The sequence below is a fragment of the Haemaphysalis longicornis genome, unplaced genomic scaffold (genome assembly GCF_048455015.1).
Source record: "Haemaphysalis longicornis isolate Haplotype H1 unplaced genomic scaffold, Haemaphysalis longicornis Haplotype H1 scaffold_1, whole genome shotgun sequence".
NCBI lineage: Eukaryota > Metazoa > Arthropoda > Arachnida > Ixodida > Ixodidae > Haemaphysalis > Haemaphysalis longicornis.
In genome coordinates, this window is record NW_027526203.1 from 471,865,459 (window position 1) to 471,889,755 (window position 24,297).

Here is a 24,297-nt window from a genome sequence, read left to right on the forward strand (position 1 = left end):
AGTGCTTGCTGCTTTGCAAGGCGTCTGCGCAACTAGCAGAAACGTGCAAAATTTGTGTTCGAAATTCGATAATCATGAGCATTGAGCAGGGGGGCAGTCTGGGCTTTTGCTGCCTGTTGTTGGGGTGGAAGCTATCGACATGGTGCCACTCTTTTTTATGTTAAATCGTGAACATGTTGCTAAAGCTAAAAAAATGTTTGGCACTTGCTTCACTACAAATGGATGACAATGCATGGTCTGGCCAAAGCATAAAGGCTTGACTGAATGCGCCCTACCAGGAAGACCGTACTCTTTTGCTGGTCTGTTTTCGTGCTCGAAGACCTCTCAGTTTTATCCAATGCCAGCTTAGCTCATCCGGAGTCTTTGGAACTAGTAGGCTTCATCACACAAACAGCAAAATGGGCAACCACATTAAGTTTTAAAATATTGTGCAATCATCTCCAGTTTTGAGACCTGTAATGTGCCTGTATGATCTGTGCACAAACAGTGGGAGGCATTTTCAAAGGAGCTGCAAGAAAGAAAAGCAATGTTGACTATGCGGAAAGTTGCAATAATCTGCATTGTTCAAGTACAGTGCTTGCTCATTTCACGTTTTGCACATGGGTGTAAGTCGTCCCACCTGAGCAAGCATCGATGTCAAGTAGCGAAAAAAAAACGTAGCCCATAAAAACCGGGCACCACTGCACCAATGAACAGCAGTAATAAACAGTCTACGTTTTTATTTGGCAGTTTTGCTTTGAAAATAATTGAACATTTTTATACAATATATGAACAGTATCGTGGAATGTGTCCAACTCGTGTAAATAAGGCACTTCACGACTTGACGGCTATTTCCGGTCAACCTATAAAGAAGAAAACGGGAAAGAGCTTGTCAGTTTTTTGCTCCAGACTTACCAGTTCCAGCTAGAAATGTGGCACAAACATCAAATTCTGCTCAATTTGAAAAGAACAGTACAGCTTCTAAACTGCTGCTGGTTCAGGCTGCAGAAGTGGTAGAGAGGGCCATAGAGTTTCTTAGTAAGTATACTGGAGAGGAAACTGCGCCTGGCAAGCCATGTTTACGTGGGGGTTCATTGGAAGACCCCCCTTTTTGGCTTGGGCTTGGCATGACAATTGGATTCTCAAGCGGTTTTGGGGATTTGCTTTCTTCACTATGCATTAACACGTCTACGAGGAAGCCCAAATCTTCCCTGTTTTGTGGTAGCCGTGTTCGGTGAAACAGCAGGCAGTGCATGATCGCACCTGACGTTGGGCATGCCGCAGTCGAAGGACGTACGACTGAGCGGGCAATATGCCGCCGCGAAATTTGTAGCCGACGAAAAAAAATAAACAAAAGGTGCTTCGATGAAGACAAGATACGACAGATACGGGCGCCTGAATCCGTACTATCTTGTCATCGTCCACGACTGTTTAACGCCACATTTTCTTTCTTTTTTTTTTGGTAAACTGCAGCTGACGGTCGGTGCACCGGTCCACCACGAAGGCGACGTTTTCAGAGGCACGCTGCAAAAACTTTCCAAACTCTTCAAACAACTTTTTGTTTGAAATAATGGTAAAGTTAATAAATTAAGAGTCATTAATGAGTTTCCTCCCCAAATATTAACATTGTTTGTAACTACCACGTTGGCCTGCGAAATAGCAGGAACAAAAGTTCCGGCAAAAATACGCTTCACCTCCTTTTTTCTTAGTTTTAAAACAGCCTGTTTTAGTTTCCACTTACATAATTGCACACTATTTTTTGCATTTTTGTGGCCCATTGTTCAAATTTGCGGCCACTAAAGTGTTTCAATCCAAGCCAATGATGAAATTTAGGCGAGCGCATCATCTAGTTTGGGTCCATGATGACACAGACTGCCTTGATGTGAGCCGCATAGACGCTAGCACCAGATTCCTCTCTAGTGAATACTGTAGGAAACTATGGAGAGGGCCACATGTGACCAATGCCAACATCATTGGGCAGAGGTTCATAATGAGAGAGAGCGTGTGTGGACCTTCGTCAGGGAGCACGCGACACCACCCCTGCCGCTTTCCCTTCTGTGCAAAGGGGGACACACGTACAGAATAAACAAGTGCGCTTGAATTTCACGCCAAATCGACCGTGGGCAAAGCCTTCAAGAAAAGGAATGTCATCTCGCATACAAAACAATTGCAGGCACCAGAGCAAATCGACTGGAGCACCATGTTAGTGTTTTAACCAGCCATAGGCTTAAAGCAGGGAAAATTTCCTTGCAGTTTGCAAGTGCCACAAACAATGATGGCTCGATCTAGTTCAAGCATTGAATCTGATGCCAGTCATGTTATTAGTCATCCACTTTTTGATTTCACCATATTTTCCAGTTGGTACAGCTGAGGCAATTCAGATTGCTTGAAACTGAGCACCCTCCAGAAGCAGTAGTCTTGTGTAAGGTTAGGGACAGAACAGAAGGAAAATGGATACTAAACAACCAGCATGCTACAATAATCGCATGCAACGTGAGCAGAAGTTGGAAGCCCAATATGCAGCAAAAAAAATAAGCTTGCTCATTTTTCACGAATACATAAGAGGACTTGTCTCCTTGCTTGGTCTACTGGACGCAGCACGTGTGGACCATTCCTAAGCAACAGAAAGCATCAGAGTTTTAAACCTCCGCAAGTGGCAGCGATACCGATTCCTTCAGCAAAGCAAGGAATTCCCCATAACTTGAATTTATTTGCCCGAAATTGACATTGTGTAGTAACGTGCCAAACTACCGCTGGACCTTATCAAGAAATTTAATATTACCTTCCAAGCACCCCTGGCAAGGTATGAATGCCTTGTAACGCAGAAATTTATTGCATTATAAATTGTGCCATGACAGGCGAGAGCTCCAATTAGTTGTAACATTTGGAGGAGGTGGGCAGGCTTCATGAGAAGTGGGAATAACAAGAGAAGAAGCCTATTTGAAGTGTGTGCAGTCAAGTCGTGGCATACTATGCTCGGCATCTGCAGGCATGCAGCAGTTATTAACAAAAAAAATTAATTTAATTTCAAAACACTTTACATCAGATTCCTTGTCCTCGCAGCTCAACACACAAAACCATCTACACTAAATTAAACTTTTGCCATCATATTTTGTGGTTAGCAGAACAGGATGCAGGGCCTGGCTATTTTATGCTTTACAGCGCCAAAATGCTACCTGTATTAGAAACCACCCAGCCACGTTTGGTCAAATACTTACACCCATGCTCCGTTAGCATCTCAAATGCATTTGAAGCGAACATGAATGTTATGAATGCTCTTGGCTTTTCAATGGCATTCGGTTCAAATGCGCCTAGAGACCGTGCGAGCCTGAACGGTCTTCATGGACCAAATGTTTGTACCCTCATCTCAGTGCCTTCACACAACTTTCAGAAAAACAATATTGAACACCGAGTTAAACAACTGTTTAACAAAAGTGCCATGCTATTAATTTTTCTGTAACTTGAAACACTGTTGCAAGCTTTATTGACATCATACTCCCCACCTTAGCAAGTAGAGTGCAAACACTGTAGAGGTGATTTTCAATTTGTAAATAAAAAAAACCTGAAATTGCATCTATAACTAATCTTGAATACAGGTGTGCAACTTTCGTTGCCCATTATTTTAATTTCAAATGTCACACTACTGCATGAAAACCAACTTTTATGACAGCAACACCACTGCAGCATGGCAAGTGAACATCAAAAAAAAAAAAAAAAAAAAAAAAAAAGCTTTTAACTGCCATTAAAATAGTAGCGGAGCATGTCGGACACCGAACGGCATTTGCAGCCTCTCATTTGAGTGAAATGACATTCGGTTCAAATGCGCCTGAAATGCCAGAGGAGCACAGGTATTATGCCTGTGCCGCACAGCAGCTTTCCATTGGCAGTTGAACGCTCACAGTGCGCACCGGTTCTACTGCCTTTGGAAGGCCTTTGAAACAGCCGTGTAGCACAGGCATTCGTCTGCTTTCCTGTCCTTTAACAGTGACCACCCACACCCTCCCACTCATAACTGATCAGTAATCGGTTGTGCCACCAGACTCAAAACCACCAGGGCAGTCCATCCCACGGTAGCGTTCCACCGTGACGAAGCCTCGCTTGCCACTTTGATAATGGGAATTTCGCCAGTCCAAATTTAGTGTTCGGAGCCACCTTCGAGCTAGCATAAAGACAAACAGCGGAAAAAGAAAGAAAGAAAGAAAAACTGCACAGAGCCAATGTAATAGTCTGAAATCTCATTGGTCCAGATGCGTGAGACAGTGCTGCTGGTGTTGGGTGATGCTTCTGGTGGTGGAGCAGAGCACTGGAGTGCAGCTTATTTCTCAAAGGGATCCGCACTGACTAACCTGCCTGTTTTCTTTCCCTGTGTTGGTCAAAACCACAGCACACACAATCCACCACTTTGGTGATGGAAACTCCAGAGACTGGTGCTCACGGTTTTGTAACAACTTGAGAGGACAACAAAAAGCTTGCAGTCTCATTATAAGCTGAAGTTATGTTATACATTATACACCTTTGCATACCTCATGCATTATACACTTATTGTACAGGCATGGACAACCTAAGCTGGGACAGTGGCTGAGAGATACCTTACTCAGTAATTAGGCATTAAAAAAAAACGAGAACAAAATAAATGCCCTCCAGTACCACTACATTGACGGTATGGCATGCATAGCAGAACAAAATAAAGGTTAGTCAGTGCGGATCCCTTTGAGAAATAAGCTGCACTCCAGTGCTCTGGTCCACCACCAGAAGCATCACCCAACACCAGCAGCTGACATCTTGTTTGTTCAATATTTTACAAATAATTACAGCAGCAGGACACATACTGACACTTACACACTTGTAATATTTTACAAATAATTACAGCAGTACCACTTTTATTTCGACATACTGACAGTTACACACTTGTACGTGATCACCTACATGCAATTTCAAGATCCAGCAAGGAATGTGTGGGAAAAAATGAAGCCCTTTTACCGCATTACTCGACAGCATCGCCCTTTCTAACCCCATACGTCAGTTTTGACTGACAACGATGCTACGCCGAAAAGATAAGCGCAGTTCTCAAAGATGTGCCCCTTCAGAAACCTTTATACTGGCACTACCACAACGGCTAGACACTACGTTAGAGGGAACTTGGGGGCGTGCCAGCGCGACTCGAAGCTATTAAGGACTGCCGCGAACGAAGGAACTTTTGCGATGACATTTTCGCGACATCGCGCTGCAAGCGGTCACGTGCTCAAGTAGGCACTGAATTCGGCCCGACGGTGGGCGGATGCCCGCTCACCTTGCTTCCTGCACCAGCACATTTCTCGCCATCACGCTGCAGCAGATTTATTGTGGCTCCAGTACTCTTCCATGAGCATCACTGTGCTGTTGCTGAGCGTCGGGCCCACCAAGGGGTACATTTGGGACATATATGTGCACAGCCAGCTGAAGCAAAAAAAAAACGCAGAATAATCGCTTTCATGAAAGTTGCAAGGGGAATCACATGACACCCGCTATTCGCGGCCGCCAGCGCGCGATCCGTCAGTATATTATCGCTATGGTTACCAATCACTTACAATAGGTAGCAGCATATCGATGTTGTGACAATTATGGCTTGGATGAGGCTGTAATGAAACGAGTCATTACGAGCGTCAGTTGCGAAAACGATAGCTGGAAAATCGCACTTCACAGGAGGTCAGAGAAGCAACTCACGTTCGCTGCGATCCTTTGCGGATGAACCAAGGCACCACAGCGCCAACAACCACCCAGAAAACGCTTACAATAGAAACGGCAGCTACGTCTGCTCCCATCGTGAGAGTAATGCAGAGTTACGGCAAAGTATCGAATACGTTCGCTTAGCTTCGGTGATTTCGGTCGTGTAGTGGCACCGAACAGGGACCATTAAATCGTTAAATCCGTCCGCTTACTCCGGAAACCACAGAACAGGGAGGGAGAACAGGGAGGACGCTGTAGTCCGGAAGTTGCTACTGCCGCACCGCCGTGCGGAAAGCCACGGAAAGCAACGTTGGCGGAAAGCTTTACCAACAGAATTAGCCGTGGAATTACCAAACTGATTTTTAGAATTAGCCGTGGAATTATCAAACTGATTTGCCCTCATGCGTTAATTATTCGGTTTAGAACACCTGTACGCCAACAAAACAAAGCATATCACTTCCCGCTTGCTGAGTTACGGCGGTTCCGGTGGTTCCAGCCTTGTTTTTGGCTTGCTCGTACGGTCCACACAAACGGATGACAAACGTGATTTGCTCAGTGTAATAAACTGCGCAAACAAGTTCGCAGTGCAGTTTATTTCCACTCCTCGTACATGATGTGAGCAGTGACGGTTTCGAGTTGCGGTCCGATGAGGGGGTGGTACTGCATCATGAATGGTCCCAGCCAGCTGAAAGGAAATTTGATCACATTCGCGGGTTTCGCCTTCTATTCGAGCGACAGATCTGTTTGCGAATACTTTACTTACAAGACGTAACAGCACACTGCCGTCATCACCATCATGGCCTGAATGAGTCTGAAAAAAAAAAAAAAGATGCTGTTTTCCGGGTTTTTTTTTTTTTTTTTTTTTTTTCGGGCGTGCGAGTATGCTAACAGACCCATCCTACTGACTGGATATGCATACTGTTAAGCATCGGAGTAGAATATACACAGCATGGCTGGCATGGCATCGTTCTGATGTATCTTTTGCCAGCTAAGCGCGCTTAGAAATTTCCAGGGGCGCCAAAATTTTCCGCAAATACTGCGTTCAACTTACCCCCTGTTTTCTCCTTTAGGTACAAACCATGGTAAAACGGCTCCAACGAATAACCAGACAACAGAGTTCACAATGACCGGAACATCACTGGGTCCCATTGGTGCACAGACTCAGCGCGGCGACGCACTAGCTGGTCAATACTCGGGCGCAAGGCGGCCGATACGCCTAATCGCGACCCGCTGTTATCTGATCGCTCGTCGAACGAGATAATGCCAGCTGCCAAGACTGAACAATACCATTTCACCGCACTGCGTAAGCAACTTTATTGGCATGAATATCAGAAGAGCGCAGGGTGTGACTAGAATCCCCAGACAAAAAAAGAAAACGGCAAAAGTTAAACACAAAATAAACGGTCACTGAAAAGTGAATACAAAAATTGCAAAACATCAAGTACAGAAAAAATGAGTACGCGCTGTAATCACAGTCACCGAACATAAATTCCATTAGTACACTAGCAGTAACAAAATGCGGTAATCGCCAAGTTCATATAAAAAAACACATGATCAAATCAGCACATAGTTTCAACCACCGAGTATTGTAGAGATTGAGTGTGTCAATTTATGTTGACCTTGAATTGAGTCACGAACTTCTCCACAGGCTTCTGTTTGCCAAACAAATTTTCAATAGATTTCTTTCTCTAGAATTTAATAGGTTGTAGAAATTTTGACGATAAGTTGAGATGGGTCTACACGAACGGGGTCCACAAAACCCACCAAACTAGCAGCCCAAGTTGACACTGGCTCTGTTTCCATAGCTGCAACAAAAAGCACACTGCAGCAAGCTAGCACAGTGGCAACATGATGTGCCGAAGCCTGCTGACACTGTGACTTCACTGCAACTTCAGAGTTCACCGTGCAAACTACATGACGCTGACGTGACAGAAACTCACGGCCGCTGAAGAGAGTTCCAAGCCCTGTCTAATCAGTTCATAAAGAAAGAGCACTCGGCCTATGTTTTCTCTGCTCAGCCTACACGCTTTTACCCCAAGAAAAGTGAATTTCAAGAACGCCGTTTTCCGTTCACTACCCATCTCACATAACTTGGTGACTTTGGCTGTGATGACACAAAATCCGGAAAATGGTGTTTAAAAGATCTCAAGCTCACGCACCCTATATAAACTGTGCCAGATGAAAAAAAAAAAAAAAGAAAAGCATCTGACGTTAACCGTGTACATCAGAATAGAGAAAGCTGAGCACCGAATCACACTGCCAACCAGTGCGGTGTTGTAGCAGCAGTTGGTGGGGTGGCTGTAAAGGATGGCTGGTGCTTTCTCTATGAGCACTAGAAGCAAACTAAGGCCCTACACTTACGCAGCCACAAACAAGTTCTAGAAGTTTGTTTTTCCCGTGTCCCATAAGAAATATTTGCCATTATTTCAGTAACTTCCAACACAAGCCTGATACCACGTTGTGGTTTGCTTTATATTTTTCTGCTTTATAAAATTCAGGAAATACCGAAACAAATTTTCAATGGGGGCCTCACTCTTTTTCACAGCGAAATTTTTCAGGCATGTTCAAAAACTAGGAGCCCCACTAAAAAAAAAACTGGTCCACAGCATTATTTTCTCCCACATATAAAAGCACACAAAGTTTGCGCACAAAAAGTTCACAGTAACTGCGCGAAAATCCCGGCAGCACTGGGCAAGCTATGGCATCTGAAGTTCACACCATGGATGTCGAAAGGTGGCACAGAAAGGAGGGGGTACCAATCAAGCTCAGCTATGGGCAAACCATATCTTGAAACCGCCCACACTACATTTCCTCCTTCACAATTGTGTGGCCAGACACTTGAGTGACAGACCCAACTTCACAGTACACACATAACAGTACACTGAGTTATACAATCATTTCAGTAATAATAAAATACTGTGCTGGGCAGTAGAAAAAGTAGGCAATGTAATGATAAATATAATGCACAATGAAATATAACAAGTGGAGGAACACAATGGTGACACAGTAAAAAGAATGGCAACTAAATCAAACCTTTGGCCTTAGTCTGCACCACTAAAGCGCACTAGTAACATCTCAGAACTTGAGTAAAGCTTCGTATCGGGCTAGCAGGTGGAACATTGTTCGAGGTGGAACACATTCTCGCCTCATTTAGAATAAATCCAGTTGTCAGTGCCCCGTGTTCACAAAAAAAGTGTACATCTCTTTTGCATCCAATTTTTATAAAAGCCCCAAGCGGAATCCTTTCAAACATCTCAGAGGAGCATTGAAATGTTGCAGACTTATGACAGAGTGAAAAAACAGTGCAAAGACACAAAGTGGAGGGCGAAGACACCGCACTGCGCCTTCTTGTTCATGAAGACAGGCAGAGAAAAAAATGTACACTTCCACGTGAAGCACTGTACATGAAAGTGTATGTTTTTTCTGTGTCTGTCTTTGTGAGCATACCTAGCGCAACTTCCCTTCAAAAGGTGTCACACCAACTTGGCCGACACCAAGCATTGCTGGCCTTCTTGTGCTTTGTTCACATTGTTGTATTAACTCATCCAAGCTTCCCAACATTTATACAGACACAAGCTGCACAGTAAATGTTTAAGCATTACCACAGTTTCTGTAAACTTCAGCTTAATAACAGTATGCACTAAGCAGTAGTTACTTACTTCCACTGCTGCTTCCTTGTGAAGTCTTTTTAGAAATCACCTGATGCCAGAGAACTTTGGTTTTGGTCAGAATTGAGCACCACCCAACACGACCTGTTTGTTGACTAGTACAACATCATTTTTATCTTTATTGAGAATCTTAGATCCATTTTTTTTTGCAGAATTTTTAGCAATTTGTTGCTTTTCTTGCCCGTTTAAGTGTAGCACCTTAGCAAGCGACACGTGCTTTCAGACAGAGCTGTGAGACCATGCAGGGTGGCTGCAATTTCAGGTTTGTTTCACAGACTACACCATGCACCCTGAAGAACGTGTGCAGAAAAACCACCGGACTGAAAATAATCGTTTGAAATACATGTCCAAAACTATTTGCATGTTGCATGCCTTTTTTTACCAGGATCAGTATGTTCACAGGAATGCCAACTGCCCTTTATAAAGTAGGTAAAAGAGAAAATAAATAAAATAGTGGTGTGGCTTCCTTTAAAATGTAAGACTCAGCAGTTCATACTAGAAGGTGGCACATAAAAAGGACTAGGGTAAAAATTAAGCCGTCCTGTCCTTCTACATAGAGACCCACTGCAACCCAACAGCATTCAGGCAAAATTTCTAAGAATGCTGCTCCGTCCACATCCAGTGATGCCGGTCAAAGCAAGGCTGTTACAGGTTACTGGGAGGGGCTGCCGGCTGTTTCCAGGGCGTGCTCCTACATCCACTCGTGCCGCATGATGATGACAGTCTTGTTGTTCAAGAGGGGCCCCGTCAGTGGGTTCATCTGCGCCATGTATGCGCACAGCCAGCTGCAAGAGAAACAGCGCATTTGGCATCTCGCGGAATAAGGGTGAAGTGGTCAGGCAGTGGAGACGGGAACTCACAACACGTAGCACAGTGCAGCAGTGGTGATGATCATCGTCTGGATGAGCCTGCAAACAGAAACCACCCGCCTGTGTCGTGAGCGTGCATAACTTGGATCCAGACAGTTCACAGAATGTCATTTCACTGGACAGGCATTTATTGACCGGCGTTAAATGCAACTGAATTAGTGGGGCTGCCCCCAATCCCACACTTGGAGAGGACAAACATTTTAAGGCATCCCTGCCCCACGTACATATGTATATAAAGAAAACCTCTCTTTGCACATCTCTGCTTCAAACAATGGCCACAAATGCTATAGTGTTTAAAATGCTTTGTGACTGACGTGGCAACCAATTTTATAAACAGCTGCTTCAACATAGCTCAGGGCCATTAATCTGCATTTAGGCTAAACAAAAAAAAACTTATAAAAGCCTGCAGAGACTTGCCTTGTGGTTTTTATTTTATTTCCTTTTCCTTTCATGTGTAAAATTCTATGAATATAAGCATTTTTGCCCGTACATCAAGCACAAAAGCTGACACAACACAGGGTGTTAATACCATGGTAGGCAAGGTTACATTTTAAATTCATTACATGTTTTAGTCATGCAAAAATATTAGCACAAGAGACAAACTCTAAAGTGGCAGGAATATTAACTGCACAATGCTACATATAAATACAATAATGTTTACCAAAACAATGTTCCAAAAACAGTGTTTGAGAATGATAACACGCGTGAACAACTCAGATGGGTTGGCCCAGACATGAGAAACTGAAGCACCAGCACCAGAAAGGCTGTGATGCTCCATTTTGTCAGTTCAACCTATGGCGGGGCGTAAGGCTGCTCAGGACACCATTTTTGGCCCGTTTGTTGGTACATGGCATGATGGTTCAGTGGCCAAGGCATTCCACTGCTGTGCGCAAGTTGAGAAGCTCAGTTCCCAGATGTGAGGGCAATTTTTTAAAAGGGGGTGAGAAACGAAAATTCCCGTCTGTCGAGATAGATATCAGTGCATGCTCAAATGCCCAAGGTGGCCCGAATTAATCAGTAGCTTTTAGCATGGTACACTAGATAGCCCAGGTGTAGTTCTGGCACTTAAAACCCCAGTTTGATTTGACTTTTGATTTGTGGGTATTTCCAGCAGCACAGTGGGTCCTTACATCCCAATCATGAGTCCAGGACAAAAGCTCACAGGGCATGAGACCTAAACCAAAGCTCACAACATTTGTGTCAGAACCACAGGGTGCATTTTTTCTCGTGCCTGTCTATCTGCAGCATGTGGCTGGCCATTTCACTGACTGTGTTTTGGTGCTCAAATTTTCAGGAGGCTTGTTGAAATGACTCAAAACGGGGAACACCAGCGCATCTAAGCATTAGGTGGGAAAACACTACACCCACATGATTTTGTATTTTTAAGATTCCCTACTCTATTACAATCAGTAGTTTTGGCAAAAATGGGGCACTGAAACCACTGCAAATGCTACGCAGACTTTTTGTGCAGTAAATGCCCAAGCAGACAAGCATTTCCACACAGTGGGGGGGGTATTGGCTCAGAGGTGACCAGGATAAGGAAACAAGACAATGCAAAATTCCGACAAGCCACACACTTGCATACATTTCAAGGACCAAGTCACAGGTACACAGATGACTGCAAATAAAAGTGGCATATCAAGGCTGTGTTTAGACTTGCAATTTGTTTAGCCAGGCTGAACATGTCGTGCTAATTAATGCCGCTTTGAAACAGGCTTAATATCATGGTTCTGGAAAGCACAAACTACCGAAAGGGACAAGAGAAAAAAACGACGACACAAAGCACCTCAAGTCTTTTTTTTTTTTTCGCCTCTCATCCCTGTCGGTAGTTTGCGCTTTCCAGAACCATGATGTCATATGAACTCACCCAAACAGCCACCCTTACAGGCTTGAAATGCTATTTGTTCTGCAACTATTTGTGTTCCAGTGACTTCGTCCTTGGAATGTAAATAAGTGGTTTTCCACCAAAACGCAGCCAATGAAATAGCCACATGCGCAGATAGGCACGGGAAAAAACATGCTGTAGGGGTAGCCCCATCGAGTGAGATGTGTAAAAATATTTACAAACGATAGACACAGCATATAGGGCTGCTACCCATCATTCATTCCATCAGCTGCTTTTGGGGCATCAAGCACCCAATTGAGTTGCCTCAGTATGCCCTATGCTGGGAGGCTTTTCATAGTGAGCTTTCCTCCAGGCTGGTGTGAACAAGTGGTAAGCTTCTGTGCAGTGAGCTTTTGTCCACCCATTTAATGCAGCACAACAGCAAATGCTCTTGAACTGAAGCTCAACAACTTTCCCTACCTCAGCGTCGCGAGCAGTGTCCATGACAGAAGTGCGCCAGTACGTTAACTTCACAAGCAGCAGCCACTACTGAATGCATGGGGATTAAATCCGGTCCCTCCTGACAAGAAATATCTGGTTTCTATGCAACCCTTATACTATTTGCCCCACTGGCACTACATAACAAAGAAAAACATTAGTCAATTTTCTAGCTGCTCGTTGAAATGACTCAAAACAGGCAGCGCCAGCATATCTAAGCATTAGGTGGGAAAACACGACAACCATCCCCATTTGCAATACACAGAAGCTTTTACTAGAGGTTCACCATGATTTTGTATTTTTAATTCCCCACTCTATTACAATCAGTAGTTTTGGCGAAGATGGGGCATGGCAGAAATTTTGTTTTAGATACCCAAGCATGTGGTTAACTTTACCTGAGATAAAATCGATGTGTGTCTTCCAGCTAAGGTTAGAAGTGATTAGAACGCCTAATGTATGATGCGAGTCTTATGTACGATACCAATTAAGTGATAAGAAGTAGGCTAGTCGTGCTGCGTGAAAGATGTATCAATTTACATTTGTTGACATCAAGTGCAGTTACCATGCTTGCCGACAGCATTATTTCTGACTGAAGTGCTAGGTTACAGTAACCAGTTCTAATTTTATGAAAAATGACATTTTCAAACATATGGTTAGTAGAAGGTGTGCAGTTATGTAGATCAGGGGCTGGAAACTATTCGAAAAGGGCCAAGTTGCTTGAAGAAAATTTTTGGCCAATGCCACTGTAAATGGAAGTGACAACAAAGGGAGTGTTCTGACGCAGTGTCGGGGGCCGCATAATACTGCCCCACGGGCCACATGCGGCCTGGGGGCCGCAGGTTGCCGACCCCTGATGTGGTACTCCCGACATTACTGGGCTATGCGAAGAGCAAATTTCACTGGCAATAACAAATTGTACACGTTGGGCAAAGAAGCATTTAAGCCATTCTAATGCAGCTTAGCAGAGTTTGGATTTGGGCTAGTTGGTAGCGGTAATCCACGAGCGCTTGTGCTCGTCGCCTCCCTGTGTCCTCTGTCGTTTTTTTTGCACTACACGAAGTCATGCACTCTAATGTGTTAGTGTTGAGATCACCTTGCTTCTTTAGACGTATCAGCAAGCAACATGAAACTATCAAATGCTTTGATGAAATCTGTGGTCAAGGATGACATGCAATGGGTGGGTGAAAAGGAGCAGCTGTGATTTGCAAGGAAATTGCTTTCAGAAGAGTTTGAAATGTGGGAATTAATTTGCAGAGTATGCTTGCGATAAGGTATAAGCCTCTAACTGAGATACAAATGTTCATCTCCCGACTTACAAGAGGGTACCACCCTTTTAATTTTCTAATCATCTGGTAGAACACCATCATGCGATGTCGGTGGAAAGATATTCACTAGCGCTATTGAACAATGCCATACTTGTGAAGTATCAAAGCGCAGCACAAGACGAGGGACAGAAACACAGAAGACAACACACAGCTAAGCTAGGCTGAACATCCCTGTCCCTCGTCTTGTGCTGCGTTTCAATACTTCGCTATGTACCAACTCGCCCACACTAATACTCTGCCATACTAGCAGCTTTTAAAGACATCTGACTTATAGGTAGCGTTCAATAGCAGGTGCATCAAAATGCCTGTGGAATATACCAAATTACTCGGGTGTGATCCACCTGACGGAAGATTCATCCTGGCCAGCAGCTGAGCCGGAAATCAGAAGGACGGAACAAACACGAAGGAGAAGTACCTCAGTTGAACCAAACACAGGTATAAAGTTAGTCTAAAACTAAGACGAAGTCCTTAAAATGGACAACCACGGGGACAGGGGGAAAGGAAAAACTCTAGCCAAATTCCAGCACCGAGCCAACAATTACAAGACGTCTCCGGCGCATTCCTGTGCATTTTTCTCACAGGTCCTTCAAAAGGGACACTGTTCCTGCTGCAATGTACAGTGTGTTGCGACGATAACTGGAACACTTTAAAAATTTTTCCTGAGCGATCCGCCGCTCTGTTCACGCTCAAACTTCACACAAAGGTCGCATTTTGTGGTCTATTTTGTTTGACACCGGGAACAACGACGGTACTTACCTGGTCTTTCTGAAAATGAATAAAAACGATTTTCGCCTATGGGAAAATGGCGGCGATTTGGACGTGCGAGCCAGAAAACCGGGTTTTCTGATCGTCTGTTAGCTCATTTCTAGGTGCATTTTCTGATCGTCTGCTGCACCATTTGGCTCCGTACGTGAAACCCAAACATGCGTTTCACTCTGCAGGTGGTTCCGTCGTTCCAACATCAACTTGCGCTGGCTCGCACGTCCAAATCAGCGGCCATTTTCCCATAGGCGAAAATCGTTTTTATTTATTTTCAGAATAAACAGGTAAGTACCGTTGTTGTTCCCGGTGTCAAACAAAATAGACCACAAAATGCGACCTTTGTGTGAAGTTTGAGCGCGAACAGAGCGGCGGATCGCTCAGGAAAAATTTTTAAAGTGTTCCAGTTATCGTCGCAACACACTGTACATTGCAGCAGGAACAGTGTCCCTTTTGAAGGACCTGTGAGACGACCGTTCTGCCTCTGGTGAAACCAGTGGCCGTGACAGGGAATCGAGGCTTGTGCTTCGACCGCTGAGGCTATTTGCGACTAAGGAAGCATGCTTTTTACTAGAGAAGAACCAACTAAGGCACATAATCTACGCACATTTCTTACCACTACACATAGGCTATGTTTATTTCACCATGTTTCACCATGCGTTAGGCTTTTCGTCCGTGCATTATGCCGCCACTGTTGTATGTACTTACCCGCGGTTGTTTCCTTTCGGCACAAACCATGGAATCACGCCACCCACTGCAAGCCAGAAGAGTGTGAAAAGGGTCACCGGAGTCGCAGAAGCGCCCATTTTTTTTAAGTCTTGCCTGCGGCCACAGATCTCGGAGAATTTCGGCTAGGCTGCAGTAGTAATGCTGTAGTTACAACACAGAACAGGGAGGATTGTTACAATGAAAACTCAGTCCATGCTCGAAAAACACCCTGACGTAATGGCTTTCCCGCAATACCCGCACTCAATCTGCTACCACTGATCCCTGTCGTAATGGCTTTCCCGCAATACCCGCGATACCCGCACGCACGCACACATGCAAACGCACGCACAAACGCACGGTGGCGATGTAGTTCACTATCCACTAGACAAACTGCTTAGAGGCAAAATTGATGGCACCGGTCGTGCTGCCTTAATTGTCAATATTCCCAGCAGTTTGTGACCAATTCAGCAGTTAACCGTTTAAGCATTGCATCGAGGCAACATTGACAAATTCACTTCCGGCAATGCTATGGCGATGCCGTGGGTTGCACAGCGAACTAGAAGTGCTAGAAGCTATGGGCTATGGACCTTAGCCATTCTCTAGGCTATGGTGTTCATGCTGAGCACCATAAGCCGGTCGTGATGCTGAGAAGCATAGAGTTTCAACTGTCCATTCTGTCGTTTCAACTCTATGCCGAAAGGATTGGAAAATCCTCCCACTTCCGAAGTCCGCCACATCGCGATCTCCGTTATCACACCACTGTGGTTATCACTGATTTCCTAGGCTGTGTGGCACGTGCTGTATGCGCTCTCCCCTTTTCGTACAAATCGGAGTGATAGCAGCACTGTTGAACGTGCTCTCACCTGTTCTGTGGTGCTCTGTTGGCTATGTGCCGTTGATTGAAGGACTGTGGCCGTGCTGTAGCAGCGTGCGCTGTGTTCCGCAGACTGCGTGTTTTTGATCGAAGGTTGCGACAGCGACGGTCCTGCAATATGGTGCTGGCATTCTTTATCGCTTCGGTTTCCGAGAAAACGTCCGGAATCATCTACTCGGCGTTCTACGGTTGGACCGGCCGACACGGCGGCGACGGAGAAGGGTCCTTTCGTCGTTCCGGTTCCGACGATACCGAGGAGGTTCGGGGCCCGAGTGAAATGAACGACGAACAGAAGACACGATCGGACTTCTTAAAACGTGTGCACCACAGCGTGGTGGAGGATATCAAGAACGCGCCCCCAGAAGTTTCGAGCCCATCGAGTGACGTCACGGTACACTTGACAGAACGCAAAGGGCAATTCTTTTCCGACTCCGGCGTTATTGTGTGGCACTCTTTCGGCGATTGCTGCTTTGTAGCCATTTGCGAAGAAACCGAAAACACGGGTCTTGCCGGTTATTGCCTGAAGCTGATCATCCAGAGCGTTTCGTCGCACATTATTTTCCTCACGCCGGCAGAACTGAACGCAAAGATTGGCCTCTTGCGCGGCATAGTGGACATCTACATGCCCAGCGGTAGGCTCCTGTTCATCAATCAGAGCACTGTGAAGCAATACGAACAAATGCTGCACAAACTCGTGTCGTGAATAAACGTTGTATAGCCTTGACGCTTCCACATGACAGGGTCGTTGACGCTTCCAGAGTCATTACGCGCCCATTATGTGACCAATGAGGGTATAATCACCAAGGCTGTGTCTAGTGCTCTGTCCAGACTTCCGGAACACAACGGGAAAAGTGTACAGTTCTGTCCAGACGGAACTGCAACTGTTCCGTCCAGAGGAAACACAACTCGTGTTGAGAATAGTCTTTCTTGATTTTTACCCAATTGGCCAAACCGCTTCCGCTTACCGACTAGACAGAATCAGTTAAAATAATTACAGATGATCGGACTACCTCTAGGTTAATCAGGACGGAACTCCAAGCTGCCACCCCACGCCCACTTCAAAACATTTCAGCGAGAGAGTCTTTCTTGATTTTTTACCCAACTGGCCAAACCGCTTACGCTCACGGACTAGCCAGAGTCACTGTTAATTATTAATCGCTGGTAATAATAACAGATCGGGTGTAATTAGTGATGGCTAAGTCGGCCTTGGCTTCAGTGAGCGGTAGCGGTTTGGCCAGTTGAGTAAAAATCAAGACTGACTGCTTTCCCCGCGTGAATTGTAAAGCGGTCATGAAGTATAGCTATTACAAAACGCTAGCCATGGCCGCAAAAAAAAAAACATACAAAAAAGGAGGAACCTCGGGAGATCCGAACCTCACACCTGCAACTGCACTGTCCGTAGGCAGCGGCGCAACCACAACACCAAATCCCGGGACGAGAAATGGCATCTAGTCAGCTGGTTTTGTTTGGCGTTGTTTCGATGGAATGCTAGACACTCCCAATCAACCAATTCTTGTAATCCGCAAAGGTGAGTTTGATCATCGTGTAACCATTGTGGATGTCCGTGTGCTTGCAGTTTGAAGAGTTTCACTGATCATAGAGTTTCTTAGTAAGTAAGAAACTCAATGGCACTGATGCCTGCAGTAGGCGATCCCACCTGGTCATGAATGTTACCCTCTCAGGTGAATTTCATGTGTTGGAATGGTAGCCGAAGCGTTGGCGCTGTGGGCACGACCTGCCCATTAACTTTTTTGGTGCGAGATGTAGCACCAATCATGCAACAAAGCCAGATGCAACAAGCATTGCTTGCAACTGACTTTGGGAGCAAGTCATCCATGTAACTGGGAATCTTTTGCACTGCAGTTTATACTTCAGCTGTAGCCCCTTTATTGAACACGTCTAGTTTCCTGCACCTGCGGGACCTTTGTTATACCACATTTCTGCCCAAGTCTTAGACTTACTAAAATAAATCCCGCGTGTGAAGGCTCATTAAATAAAATTGCATGTCGTAATGCCTGTACAGCAGGGGAATGCGCATATTTGATAATTGCGCTACAGAAAGTGATGTGCATGTGTATTTCCACATTTTTAGTGTTATACTTGCTGAAGCTACACCTGCGCTACGAGGCGCACTGTGGTGAAGGCCTGCAGTTTTATCCAAACCTCCTGGGGGACCTTCAAAATCTCGACACACAGGTTTTTTCTTCTTTTTTTTTTTTTTTTTTCTCTCAATCTCAATCAAAGTCCTGCCACAGCCAGGGTCCTACTCCTTGGGCTCAGCAGCGCTCCTGCACAGGCCATGGTGGTTCAGTGGCTAACACTGAGCTGCCATAGTGGGTGCACATGTGTGTGTAGGCGAAATACCGGAACCATTCGTACCTTCGTTGATGCGCATGCGCCTAAATAACATGCAGCAAACTGAACATTTTGGTTGTTTTTTCATTGCAAAAAGTGTTGAGTGCACCATTGTGCAAAAAACTGGTGGTGTTGTCTAGTGCAGAAGATAGCCAAAGCTGAAAAGAGTAAAAAATTTCAAAATTTGTGCCAAAGTGTGTAGGTGGATTAAGTTTGATACAAAATGAAGTTAGTTTGAAAAGAAAACTGGACTCAGCAGAGTTTGTGTCGCAATAGAACCCATGTCTTCAGAGTAGGAGCCAAGCGTGCAGCCACGACACGAAATTTGCACGTTACTGGCAGCAGAGAAAGAGCCTAGTGTACGTGGTGCTGGCATATCGCGTGACAAGTGCAAGGGCGGCCACGAGAACGTGAAGGGAGAAGCTGCACCTTTGTCAAGGAGAGCATCGATTCTGGGGAGATAGTCCTTGCATTAAAAACTACCCAACTCTCTACCCCCATGTCAATGTGCCTGCAGTGCGCCTGTGAGTGTCTGGAATAGATCTTACAGCATCTACTTAGTGGCACCTGCAAAATTCTTTCACATTCCCACATGTGAGCAATCTTGAGTGTGCGTCTGAATTTTGTCTGAATTTTTTTATTATGTTCTCGATTTAGTTACAAAATATGTCAACTTAGTGATATTTCTAACCCAAGTGACTGATTTCGGCAGACTTGCTCGCTTTGGAGTTTTCATTTAAAATACTAAATTTGATTGCACTTAATAAATTTGGCTGTGTATGAGCAAAACTACAGATGAAGTGCCGCAAAAACAAGAGTGCACACAGCAACCTGCAAAACAATTTTTGTGAAATCGGAAAGGCTCTTGTAAATCCTTGCAGAAGTGGTACTGCAAGCTTGCTAAAAAACTTTTTTCATTGCAAAAATAATGCACCACTAACACGTCATATGTTTCACAAAGTCTCCACAGAATAGCATAGCAGTGAGCCATGCAGAATTACCCTAGTCATTTTTGGACTTCTTCGCTTCTGCACAATCTTCAAAGCTCTCATCATCCATCAGTTCAATCCAAGAATCGTCGGCACCAAAGAAATCTTCCAAGGTTGGCTGCTTCAAGTCCTGCTGCAAATCCTTTAGGTCGACGTCATAAAAGTTGTCCTTGCTCAGCCCGGCTTTTCCCAGTGTGTCCAGCTTGTTGCGAACGAGCGGCCAGATGTAGTCGTCCGCCGTACCTTTGGCCACCAGGTACTGAATAACCACGCAGTTCTGCTGTCCAATCCGGTGAACTCGGTCTTCTGCCTGGGTCAGTATGCCAGGGTTCCAAAAGAGCTCCGCAAAGATGACCAGACTCGCCGAGCTCAGGGTTATTCCAGCGTTTGCCGCTGTGATGCTGAGCACTGCCACTTTGCACATGTCATTGTACTGGAACTTGTCACAGAGTTGCTGACGCAGCTCTGCAGAGGTCTTGCCGTCGATGCGTATGTGGCTGCAGCTCTTCCTGGCGAGCATGTCGCAGACGGCATCCAAGACCACCTGATGGTGAGCAAAGCAGAGAAACTTCTGGTCGCCTTCCACCAAGTCCTCGAGGTACTTGCAGACAGCCTTGACCTTGTGGATGCCCGTTTCGCGGAAGTACGCCAGCAGCACGCCCCTCTTCTCCGCAGCCTGCAACTGGGTGTTGCACATTTCCCGAGCCATGTGCCGCAGCACCTTGTCGGTTGTCTTCACAGAGGAAGGGTCCAGCAGCACCACTTGCCTCTGCTTGGCTGGAAGCTGGGAGAGCACATCGGACTTGAGCCTGCGTATCATCACTGTCTTTTCCAGGAACAGCTGCAGTTCGTGCATGTTGGATGAACCGGAGAAGTCCCAGCCCCACTGGTTCCTCTGGCCATTGCAGTAGCGGATGCCAAATTCCTGCATACCAGGGAAGCACTTTGGCTGCACCGCGCATATCTGTGTGTACAGCTCAATGGGTCTGGACAGTGCTGGCGTGCCTGTGAGCAGCACGACCCTCTTGGCCCTGGACAGAGCCCTCTGGCAGGCTTTGGTCCGTGCCGTCTTTGGGTTTTTGATAAAATGGCTCTCATCCAAAATGACAACCTGGAATTTGTCGCAGAGCTGTTGGACCTTTTTCACGAGGAGGTCGTAGCTCGTGATGATCACCTGATGAGACGGGCTAACTTCGTCGTTGCCAGTAAGCAGCACCACCACCTGCTCCTCGCCCAGAGACGGCATCCAGCGCAGAAAGGCCTCCTTCCACGCGAATCTCACCGAGGACGGCGCGACCACAAGCACGGGCCACTCTTCTCTGTAATAGGCCGCTATCGCGATGCCCTGAATGGTTTTTCCGAGGCCCATGTCGTCGGCGAGCAGGATGCGGCCGTTGCGTCGAACGGCAGTGCACACGCCTTCCTTTTGAAACGGCAAAAGTGCTTGCTCAAGTTTGCAGTCGATGCTGCTGAGGCCCACTTCGTAGTCTTCTGTCGTTGCAGAGAATGCTTTTAAAACGTGCCTCGGAATTCCAGCCACGAGAACAGCGGGCCTCAAGCAGTCGAGCTTCTGCATTAAGGCGTTGTGGCACGTGAGGTCGAAGCTCCAACGTTTCTTTTCAGCGTCATACATTCGTGATGGCATGGTCCTAAATATTTCAATCATTTGTTGATGGTACGGCGCTTCGACTCTGAACCGATCATCGGAGATCATGACGCAAGAACCTGTCACAGGTTTCGCCGACGCAGCGTTGAAACCGACTTTGGTTACACTCGACTCCTTTTGCACCGATGTCGAGGCATGGTTCTGCCAAGGTACGTTTTTCTTGCATGATCCTTGCGAGCTGACGCCGGCGGTATTATAGAAGGGCAGCTGTTTATTCTCTTGACGTTTCGGCGGAGGAGCCGACGTCCCGGCAGCACAGCTCGACGGACCCGGCAGTGTGCCATTCTGTGTAACGCATGCTGACGCAGTTTTAAGTCTTTCAGCTCGGCGAGCGAGAGCTTTCTGTCTGTTCTCCTCGATAAGCTGCTTCTGAGCACTAGTCAAACTCTCGCTCATTTTCTCGGTCAGTTTCGAGTGTAGAGTGCGATTCAGTCACAGCAACACCAAACACGAGAGGCACGTTGACGCGTCGAACATCACACCTAATGCAGCCACTGGTGACAGCTGATCGCTTATCCAACATCCGTAGCTGTCCGCGTCACGGTTTAAAAATTTTGAACTCTGCAACCGCCTCGCGTTCACAACAGCAGATTGCACCCTGCCTCCATTTCATATTTGACTTTGCTTGGCTTGGCCGGCTTGGCCACAGGCCCAGCCATGGCCTCCGCGATCGGCGCGCCGCAGAACTAGAGTGTACTAGAAGTTTTAGAGTGGCCCGACCGGCCGCCCGGGGAGGTGCTCGTTTCGCGCAGAAAATAGCGGCGGCGCTGTAGTCAACGACAACTTTACGACAACTGAAAGCGAAAGCGGCGGCTGGCCGCGCGCATGGCCGCGCGCGGACCAGGAAACGCTGCTGCTTTACGGGCGGAGCGCTCGAAATTTGTTCTGCGGGTCGTCCAATTGCTTAAATATACTGTAGGTACAGTGGACTGTGGGTAACGAAATGAAAAATAAACGCTGCAGCTCATTTTGCGTTAGTTTTGCCATTACCGCTCGACAACAACAAGGAAAATTACGGATTTTCCTTTGCAGCATTCGTAGCAGATTGTAAATAAAGTAATTGCAGCGACATTTTAGCTTTTTCAATTTCCCATAAAAAAGTATTTTGCATGAAATTGCCTGGTATGATCTAGTTCATGATCGCTTTATGATTGTGTCCTTATTGTGTTGCTTTATGGACATAGTTGGTCGACGCAAATGACATGAAAAAATATATGAGGACTGGGATGATAGCTTCTCAGATGATTTTTTTTATTTATTGTCTTGCAATTTATGCCCGGACTGCAGTTATGTGGGTTAATATCATAAGTTGCGCTTGTTTTTTATTGCGTGAGTTGTTATTGTAGCAGTATTTAAGCAGTGACCCGCTTGGGATAATTACGGGTCACCTGGTAGCCGATCAGAAAATGAAACGCGCAAGCGAGGTATCCTTTTAACTAAAAAGGGGTTAGCCCAGGGGTTAGCTCAGTTGTCCCATTGACCGTCTTTCATACAACTATTCCCGCAACATTCTATTAATCGCACCACCTCTCACCTGATTAGGTCAAGAAAGGAGTTGAATCAAATTAACACAAATTTAATTCACAAGTATGCTGATGGTACGATTACATGCACATAAAACAAATGCAAAACATAGATCAGAAAATATATTGACCGCGACAACAATGAAATATACCACGTCTACTATAGAGGTAAAGGTTCAAGAACGCTAACATGGAGGTTCAAATAAACGGATCTGGAACAAATACACATTTTGTTTTCATTTTCGATAGCCCAGAAAATGAAATGTAACGCGGGAAATCGTGCACAAAGTCTCCACAGGTCAAGGTTTAGGAATAACGCTAACATGGAGGTTTAAATTGACATTTTTGGCCAACGCATTTTCATAACTCGCCTTCGATCATTAACGACGGCTAAGTTTAAGGTGTTGCTCCCACCTTCGCATGTAATCACGGAACTTGATTAAGCCTTTTATATAGAAATGAATCCGTGCCACAATGTATACAGAACCCAACCAAATTTGCTGTCATGGTCTCACGTGTTGGTCGCCACCAACAGGGCTGCGGCACATCCATAACGCTGTCATGGTGGAGCTCCTTGTTGCTGAAGCAACTGGTAAAAACGTCCTAGAGATCGCTAATAAACTTTCAAAAATGCTCGGAAGAATTCAAAAGCCCCCCCCCCCCCCCCCCCCCCCAAAAAAAAAAAATACAAGAGGTAGTAAACACAGCGGCATCTTTCCCTGGCATGCAGGATTGGTCATGCAGACTTGGCACTTCGTTTTCAGTACACACTTCCTTACCAAGCGCCTGCAATATGCGACATAGCAGGTTAATAAAATAAGAAAGCCCACTAACGACAGTACAAGCATCAACAGCAGGGGTAGCCCAGAAGAAGGCTCTTGGTATTTTCGTTCCAAATGAGAACGTAAAAAAACATTAAACTATTTGCAGCCTGTATAGAATGTGCGCCCGCCGCTTTTGCTTCATGCGCAGAGTCAAGTAGGGGAAGGGAAAAACATTCCTGGTGCCTGTCCGTCAAATTAATCCCTCGTTAAGTCGAACTCTGCTATCTCAAAATATCTTCTCGAAACTTTTTACCACAGTGTGTTTACCTCCCATAGGCGCTAAGCATTTGCCCGCTTTATCTCGAAACATTTTTTCGGAGGACCACGGATGTCTCGAAATACTGGCAGAGAGGACAAAAGGCAAAGTCCGCTGCAGGCAGCTGATAAGGTCCCCGTTCGAATGATTACTCCCGCCGAACGCGGTCGTGAAGTGCAAGTTTACGCGGACTACGCGTCCCCGTTACCGGAATGCTGTCTGGCGCGTACACCATTGCTGTGGACGACGCAGCTGATCATGCGGATGAGGAGGAGCCTCCAGAAGTGCGTGCGTACAACGGCAGAAACAACATACATGCTGCGTCTGCTTTGTAACAAGGTAAAATGTAGCGGTGGCGACCACCAATTCATGCGATGCATTGAGAAGCTCGGGTACACTTTTCTGGGGTGCAGATGCAAACGCGAAACAGCCGAGCGCAACACAGTTCTTTCTTCTGCAATAATAAAAGTTTA

General features: G+C 45.8%; 5 protein-coding genes across 6 annotated transcripts; 1 reads left to right on the forward strand and 4 right to left on the reverse strand.

The window, feature by feature from the left end:
• Window positions 1–668: 668 nt before the first annotated feature.
• LOC144156257 (V-type proton ATPase subunit e 1-like) lies at window positions 669–5,889 on the reverse strand. 2 transcript variants are annotated; one of them, XR_013319729.1, is made up of 5 exons: window positions 5,683–5,889; window positions 5,547–5,594; window positions 5,270–5,415; window positions 2,552–2,593; window positions 669–842 (listed from the first exon to the last, which is right to left on the reverse strand). XR_013319729.1 is itself a non-coding variant. In XM_077688179.1 (4 exons), the coding sequence occupies exons 1-3, from the start codon at window positions 5,778–5,780 to the stop codon at window positions 5,301–5,303; spliced, it is 261 nt and encodes an 86-aa protein (XP_077544305.1). In that variant the 5' UTR covers window positions 5,781–5,889; the 3' UTR covers window positions 669–842; window positions 5,270–5,300. The 2 variants fall into 2 exon arrangements, 1 of the variants encoding a protein (XP_077544305.1); XM_077688179.1 differs by lacking the exon at window positions 2,552–2,593.
• Window positions 5,890–6,232: 343 nt separating this feature from the next.
• LOC144156258 (V-type proton ATPase subunit e 1-like) lies at window positions 6,233–6,972 on the reverse strand. Its single transcript, XM_077688180.1, has 3 exons — window positions 6,737–6,972; window positions 6,449–6,496; window positions 6,233–6,370 (listed from the first exon to the last, which is right to left on the reverse strand). Exons 1-3 carry the CDS (start codon window positions 6,832–6,834, stop codon window positions 6,277–6,279), a joined length of 240 nt encoding a protein of 79 aa, XP_077544306.1. The 5' UTR covers window positions 6,835–6,972; the 3' UTR covers window positions 6,233–6,276.
• Window positions 6,973–6,974: 2 nt separating this feature from the next.
• On the reverse strand, window positions 6,975–15,641 carry LOC144156259 (V-type proton ATPase subunit e 2-like). Its single transcript, XM_077688181.1, has 3 exons — window positions 15,338–15,641; window positions 10,214–10,261; window positions 6,975–10,138 (listed from the first exon to the last, which is right to left on the reverse strand). The coding sequence occupies exons 1-3, from the start codon at window positions 15,433–15,435 to the stop codon at window positions 10,045–10,047; spliced, it is 240 nt and encodes a 79-aa protein (XP_077544307.1). The 5' UTR covers window positions 15,436–15,641; the 3' UTR covers window positions 6,975–10,044.
• Window positions 15,642–15,891: 250 nt separating this feature from the next.
• On the forward strand, window positions 15,892–16,943 carry LOC144156254 (uncharacterized). The gene has a single exon (XM_077688178.1). It carries the CDS (start codon window positions 16,330–16,332, stop codon window positions 16,912–16,914), a length of 585 nt encoding a protein of 194 aa, XP_077544304.1. The 5' UTR covers window positions 15,892–16,329; the 3' UTR covers window positions 16,915–16,943.
• Window positions 16,944–19,174: 2,231 nt separating this feature from the next.
• Marcal1 (SWI/SNF-related matrix-associated actin-dependent regulator of chromatin subfamily A-like protein 1) lies at window positions 19,175–21,851 on the reverse strand. The gene has a single exon (XM_077688177.1). The coding sequence runs from the start codon at window positions 21,615–21,617 to the stop codon at window positions 19,569–19,571; it is 2,049 nt and encodes a 682-aa protein (XP_077544303.1). The 5' UTR covers window positions 21,618–21,851; the 3' UTR covers window positions 19,175–19,568.
• Between the last annotated feature and the right edge of the window lie 2,446 nt (window positions 21,852–24,297).